This window comes from Arachis hypogaea, chromosome 3 (genome assembly GCF_003086295.3).
Source record: "Arachis hypogaea cultivar Tifrunner chromosome 3, arahy.Tifrunner.gnm2.J5K5, whole genome shotgun sequence".
NCBI classification, from domain to species: domain Eukaryota; kingdom Viridiplantae; phylum Streptophyta; class Magnoliopsida; order Fabales; family Fabaceae; genus Arachis; species Arachis hypogaea.
The window spans coordinates 57,211,110-57,218,136 of record NC_092038.1 but is presented as its reverse complement, the minus strand read 5'-3'; the positions used below and the strand labels follow the sequence as shown (position 1 = coordinate 57,218,136).

At 33.1% G+C, this 7,027-nt stretch overlaps 1 protein-coding gene across 1 annotated transcript; it reads left to right on the top strand.

Moving 5' to 3' along the window:
• The first annotated feature begins 3,069 nt into the window (after positions 1-3,069).
• Positions 3,070-3,866, top strand: LOC112790630 (uncharacterized). Its single transcript, XM_025833113.3, has 2 exons — positions 3,070-3,332; positions 3,448-3,866. Exons 1-2 carry the CDS (start codon positions 3,227-3,229, stop codon positions 3,573-3,575), a joined length of 234 nt encoding a protein of 77 aa, XP_025688898.1. The 5' UTR covers positions 3,070-3,226; the 3' UTR covers positions 3,576-3,866.
• The last annotated feature ends 3,161 nt before the right edge of the window (positions 3,867-7,027 follow it).

Genomic DNA, 7,027 nt, shown 5'->3' with positions numbered 1-7,027 from the left:
TGAATTTCAAGAGTATTCTATCTTTCACATCATCAAAATAATTGACTCAATTCAAACCAATCCTCAACGGATTAAACTCATATTTCAAATCTTTAAAGAATCAACTTCAAAACATTACATTTCACAAAGCCGCACAACAATTCAGCCAAACAAACATCCATAATCATTCGAGTCAATCAAATAATACATAAGGCAGATACAATCACCAAATACATAATATCTCACATCAGTATCCATATGTAATAATTCCAGTATATAAAACACAGTTTTTGGAAAGCGCCCCTACCTCGACAAATTGAAACTATACTCCAAACGCCTCTCAGAAATCCATTCGCCTCGACTCAAAACCAACGGCAGTTCCTAAGCACAGCCCCACACAATTTCGCAGCAGCATAAACAGCTCTAAATTACAACAAGCAACCTCAGTTACTATACTCTAAGAACATTAATACCGTAAAGGCTTTAATACAGTACGGGACACTAACGTAGGGCTTCCAAAACATACATACTTACTGAAATTTCAACACGAAGCAGCTGCGATTTCGAACCGGCCCAGCAGCAGCTCAGGCGGCGGCCAGAAGCTCCGGTGAATCAACTATAAAAAAAACCACGCAGCATTAACACCTTCTCGAAATCCAAATAGGCAAAAACCTCAATTAAAACCCTTACCTCAGTGTCAAAACTCACAGAAATCACTAAACAGAGTAGCTCCATCACCGTGGCTGGTACCGCAGCGACCCAGGCAGCGGCACTAACTGAACAGCAATCCCGATGATGGCGGAGGCTCCGACAGTGGCGAGAATCAAGAGCAGAGGCAGAACTGAGCAAGTCTCCCATTCAAACCTCCAAAAGAAGCACCAGCCCCAACAACTCGATGGTGGTAGTGGCTGACTTCAATACTGGCGACGCCAGGCAGAACAGCGACGGCGACAAGGGCACGAACGGCGGCGCTGGATCATCGGCGATAGAACCCTAGTAGCAGTGGCGGCCGGAGCGTTTTTCTTCCCCTGTGAATCCCTGAGCCGCAGGTCTTCTTGCTCCTCCTTGGACGGCGATGCACAGCAATAAGACCCGGCGGCAACACAGGATGGCAAAATCGCGACTGGTCATGGAGAAAGGGCATGGCTTCGACGGCGGCTCTCCTTGTGTGCGGCAGAACGCGACAGCAATGAAGCCTCATCTCCCTCCTTCGTGTTACTCTCCTTCAGAGGTGTCCATGGCTCGCGCCCCAACGGTGACAGGCAGATCGACGAGAAGGCCCGGCGGCGTGGCACTAACGGCATGAGCTCGATAGCGAGAACACGGTGGCGCGGCGGCACGACGCGACTGCACGGCATGAAACGTGGCCCTCTCCACTTCCGATTCTGATCTCCCACTCCTTCGACGTTGGTGGCGAACGGCGAGCAGCTCGGCGGCGATGGCGAGGCCCACCGGTGCTGGCTCGCCTCTCCCTCTTCTCTTCTCCTAGCGCGACTCAGATTCCCTCTCCCTTTTCTGTTTCTGTTTTCCTTTTCCATTGCAGCGTTGCTGCTGCTGGTTGTTGGGGGGTTTTGGTGGCTGTAGGGCTAGAGGAAATGGGTAATCGGGTTGGGGTTTTTAGGGTTAGGGGTAGTTTAGGTAATTTCACTTAAAATAAGGATAATATAGTATTTATAAATAAATTCTAATCCAACAAAAATTAATGTATAAAAATATTATTTGCTCATCAATTTTACAAATTATTTTCAATAAAAGGTCCAAATCAAATAACTAAAAATAATATAAGTAAATCCTTTATTTTCCAAAGTAGCAGTATTAATATTTAAAATATTAATTATTTAAACCAAATCATATAAAATTCTTATTATTTCATAACTAACAACTTTATAATTCAAATATAGAAAATAATCCAATAAATATAAAATTGGATAATAATCATAACTCATCTCAAATTCAATAAATCAAAACTTGCCTTAATTATCTTTAATAAGATAATTTCTGAAATTAAGGCTATAAATAACTATATGATTTGAGACTTGATCATAATAAGACTTTTCAAAAGTTCTGGGTCTTACATATGTATTTAGAACATGTAATTACTGCATTATCATGAGTGTGTATCAATCGTGACATTATTAAATAAGAATTAAAAATAATTTAAAAAATAAAAAAATAATATATAAAAATACAGTGATATTAGTAATTTGGGAGTAATATTATTATTTTTTATAATTTAAGAAATAAAAAATAATAATTTTAATTTTATTTTGTATATAACTGGATTATTAATCTTGTTATTAGCTAAATCTTATCTTGCCAAACTGGGTTAATTATACATAAATCATCAAATAATTTTATGAAATTTTATTTCAAAAATATATTTATATTCAAATAAGTAACAGATCGATTTTAATAGTTTATTAAGTATTAAAACAAAAATATTTTAAATATCTTATATCATACAAAAAATATTAAAAATAATTAAAAAATTAATTTATACTTTAATATTAATAAATATTAAAATATTATTATAATTTATCTAAAAAATATTATATATATATATATATATATTTATTGTATTTTCGTGTCTTATAAAAATTTTAAATTCGAACATCTACATATTTCGTATCGTATTGCGTCTAATATCGTCCGTGCATTATCGCAAATAAGTAACAGACATCGATTTTAATAGTTTATTTTACCTACTGGTTTTCTTTGTTAAGTCTATTCTTTTTTTTTTTTTTGGTGACTTTTGTTAAGTCTATTCTACATTTCTATTTCTATGTTCTAACAACAAAAAATACAAAAATTAATAAATTAATAACATTAATAATTCAAGAGTTTTAAAGAATTCACGTGTAAGGAAGGGTCTCTAAGGGAGCGTGCAGCATGTGCTTTGGTGCAGTGGGGCGAACCTTTTGTTTTATAAGATAATGGAAAACTCAAATTAAATTTTTTATAAAAAAAAAAGTAGTGATATTCCTTCCATCTATAGCCTCATCTCACGGATCTTGCCCTTCAATTTCTTTAAATCCTCTCACCTTTGCCTTCCAATTTTTCTATAATTTTTTATTTAATTCCAAAAATACATACACATAATAATCCTCTTCATTGAAGTATATAAGACCTAGAATATAGAGTAGTTATTAGCAAGCTAAGGAGGCTCAATAAGGCATCAACTTGGTTCATCAAAGGCTTCTTCATTTATTATTACATCAAAGTAGAGTTAAAGGCTCAATATCCAAATATGGCGTCTTGGAAGAAAACCATCGCAACCCCATTCAAAAAAGCTCGTACTTTCTTTAACCAGCAACCACCGAGGGACCACCATCATAATAAGAAGTCTCAAACAGGTTTGTGTAGTGAAATTGAAATTATGTAATACATATATTATTATTTTGTTGCCACTATTAATTATCATGGTTCAAATGTTCATATAGTAGATTTTATTTTATGTGATTGTTGCAGAACAAGAGAACCGTGTTGTGATGGATCTGCACGGTGAAGTCATGGCTTGTGGCTATGAAGATGTTCAAGTTATGTGGTCAATTCTTGATAAGTCCAAATCCAACACCTGCAATATAACATCCTCATAACAAGAATTAAAAGGAAAAAATAGTAGCTTGAGTCAAAATTGCAATCATACTAGCTTGAGTTAGCTATTTATAGCTGTGAAGTAATTATTCTCATTGTAGAAAAATGAAAAAAAAAATATTGTAATGTGTTATTAGTAGGAGTTTAATTTGATAGGATATTAGTGCCCCCTTGTCTTTTGATGATGATGGTGGTGGCACTTTCACTCTGTAATGATTTTTGCAAGTGAAGGTGTTAATAGGCAATCCCCATGATTGTTTAGTACAAGATCATGGTGAGATTTTTGATGGAAATGTAGATCTCTCTCTCTCTCTCTCTCTCTCTCTCTCTCTCTCTCTCTCTCTCTCTCTCTCTCTCTCTCTCTCTCTCTCTCTCTCTCTCTCTCTCTCTCTCTCTCTCTCTCTCTCTCTCTCTCTCTCTCTCTCATATGACTATTAAGATGATTCTACATGAGATCTTATATGTCATGATTTCATTGCCAGAAGAATCAGTTAGCAAAACTTAAAAGGTTTAACTACTCTATATATATATATATATCTATATTTTACTCAATTTGTAATTGCATTGGTTATAATTTAAATTTGCTAATATCTCCGTATATAGATAATACAAAAAGAAATCTGATTTAAGTTCATATTCCAAAGCATCAGACTAACTTTAGAAGATACAATTATTTTACTTGGAGACCTCTATACTTATCAAGTTGTCTCTCAATTATTTTCTTTTCTCTGAGTACATGTGTTTATTAGTTAAATAATCTAGTCAAATATATTCCAAATAACTAAGTCAAATTCGGTAATTTAGTTGGAGAAATAGAATATATATTTGAATTTAATTCTTTTCTTTTCTTTTCTTTGTTTGTCAACTAAAATCCTATGCTTCTTGCAAACACGAAAAAATACCCCTACCAGTGGAACAAAGCCCAGAGTTGCCTTGCAACACTATAACAAAAGTGTGTGTAGACTGTCCTTACCAAAAAAAAAAAAAAGTGTGTGTAGTCTGTAGATAGATAGGCATATAAATTTGAGATATTATTATTTAAAATTAGAGGTAGTCCACTCTCTCAGACAAAAGTAACACACATATATCTGACATCATTTGTTGTGAAAAAAAAAAATCGTCCGAGTTAACCAAATAGCCCAAAGATAATTTGAGAGTCAAATAAAGCATATTACTCTTTTACGTCCCAAAAAGAGAGCATATTACTCAAAAGGGCCCAAGAAATTTATCGGTGAAGAGTTGATTTGTGCTTTCAACCTTCCACCCGCATTTGCTTGTTGGCCATGGGCCATGACAAAAATAATCCTCCAAAAAACAACATACCACTCCCACCGGTTCAAGGGTATATTGCTAGCAAGTAGCAATCCAAACATAATTGGAGTAACATCGACCAAAAAAAAAAAAATAAATAATTGGAGTAAGGGAATACATATTTGGGTTTAATTTTTTTTAATTAGAATTTTGTAAAAAAAAAAAGCATGGTAAACACAGAAGAACGGTTGTAAACATCTTATTTTGTTCAAAATATGGGTGTCTCAGATTTTTCAAATTAGTTAATCGGAAAAAAACAAAATCAGCTCAATAAAGATAATAAATAGTAAATAAAATTAATGTGGAAAGATGTGCTCTGGTATAATGCCATATTTCTTTCAGATTAGGAACATTAATGGAGCATATTGTTTGGAGATAATTATAAGAATCACAAAATTAAACACGAAAGTCTTATATATACATACAAGGGTCCAAAATAACAGAGCACCATGAAGAAATTCATCAACCATCAATTAGTCACAACTTACAAAAACGTGCAATTCTACAACTTTCTCATCAAATTTTAATTTGTATTGTTATTTGTCCTGTAAATTTATTTTTGCTTTGTGATTGTTCATTTACTTATATACTTTTTCTGTGTGTAAGAAAGGACAAAATAAAAAAAAATCTTAATTCAAACAACAATCTTCGACACCAATAATAATGTTAGATGCATGGCTTATTCATCCTCAATGCTTAGAAATGATATAATAAGGGCTTATACAAGAATACATAAGAGGAAAACACAATTTACGGGGGCTACCAATCCGAACATTGTGGCAAGTGTCTTTTCTCCCAGGGGCGGTTCGAGAAAAATTAATATGGGCCAAAAATATACATAATATAAGATAAGGTCTATATAAAAGATTATATAATTTAAAATACATTATAAAAAATGTCTATTTTTTACTTACGATTTTTGTACGATTAAGTGGTACATAACGATTTTTCATATTATAAAATTCATTGATAATAAAATCTATTAAATCTTTTGGCAATATTCTTTTCAATATAAATGAGAAGACAATTAACAAAAAATTCATTTTCTCTTTTGTTTCTGATGAGTTTATTCTTCACAACATTCATAACTGAAAAAGATTTTTCGGTTGTAGCAATTGAAATAGAAAAAGTTAATACTAAACGAATCAAACGGTCAATCAAAGGATATATTAAGGACTTTCTTGTCTTCATTAACCCTTGACATAACTCAAAGATTGTGCACAAATTTCTCAATTTAGCATGAGTAAGAACATCAAGTTCATAATGTTGAACTTGCATTCAGATGTGAAATTTTTCATAGTCATTGAAGTCATCTGGATAAAACCGTTATACTAATTCACATACTTTGTCGACATTGAAGAACTTATAATTAACTTAAGGATCTAAAGTTAAACTTAAGCATCTCTATCATATTATCATTGAATCTTCCACTAAGCTCTTGCAATTGTGTGTCAATTGTAGTAAGAAATAAATTAACACAATAATGATGATCCACTAAAATTTGGTCAATAATTTTACGAGTTCGACCTCTTCTAAAAATATGCAATACATTCATATTAGGAACTTCAACTTCGTGATACTTACAAAATAATATAACTTTTTTTATGAAAACCTCCCAACCCTATTCCTATTCTTGGTTATGTGTGTGTGATATTAAGTGTGTATGTATGGATATTCATGATATAATATAGGTGAGGTGTATATATGTGAATTGGAGCTTGATTGTGAATATTGGAGGGGTGGTGGAGCATTGGGTGTCATTGTTTTAGGGATTTTAGATCCTTGGGATTGAGTTTTGCCTTTTGGAGGTGTCTTGGGTTATATGAGGAAATCGGCCAAGGTATGGTTTTGGTTTTTTTTATTTAATATATAATGTCTTGTGAAAACTTAGGCTAGATGACCGTAGGGTAGGTTAGAATGCATGATTGTATTAAAGGTTTAGTATTCTTGATGATGATTGTTGATTTGGCTAAGTATGAATTTTGGCAATTGATGTTGTGGTGAGAATGTATTGATGCATGATGATTTTAATGATGAATGATGAGGATGATGGGAATGAATATATATGTTATGAATTATTGATGATCTTATTGATTAATTGAAAATTTTTATACATGAGATTATGTTGGTTATGAGTTCTTGG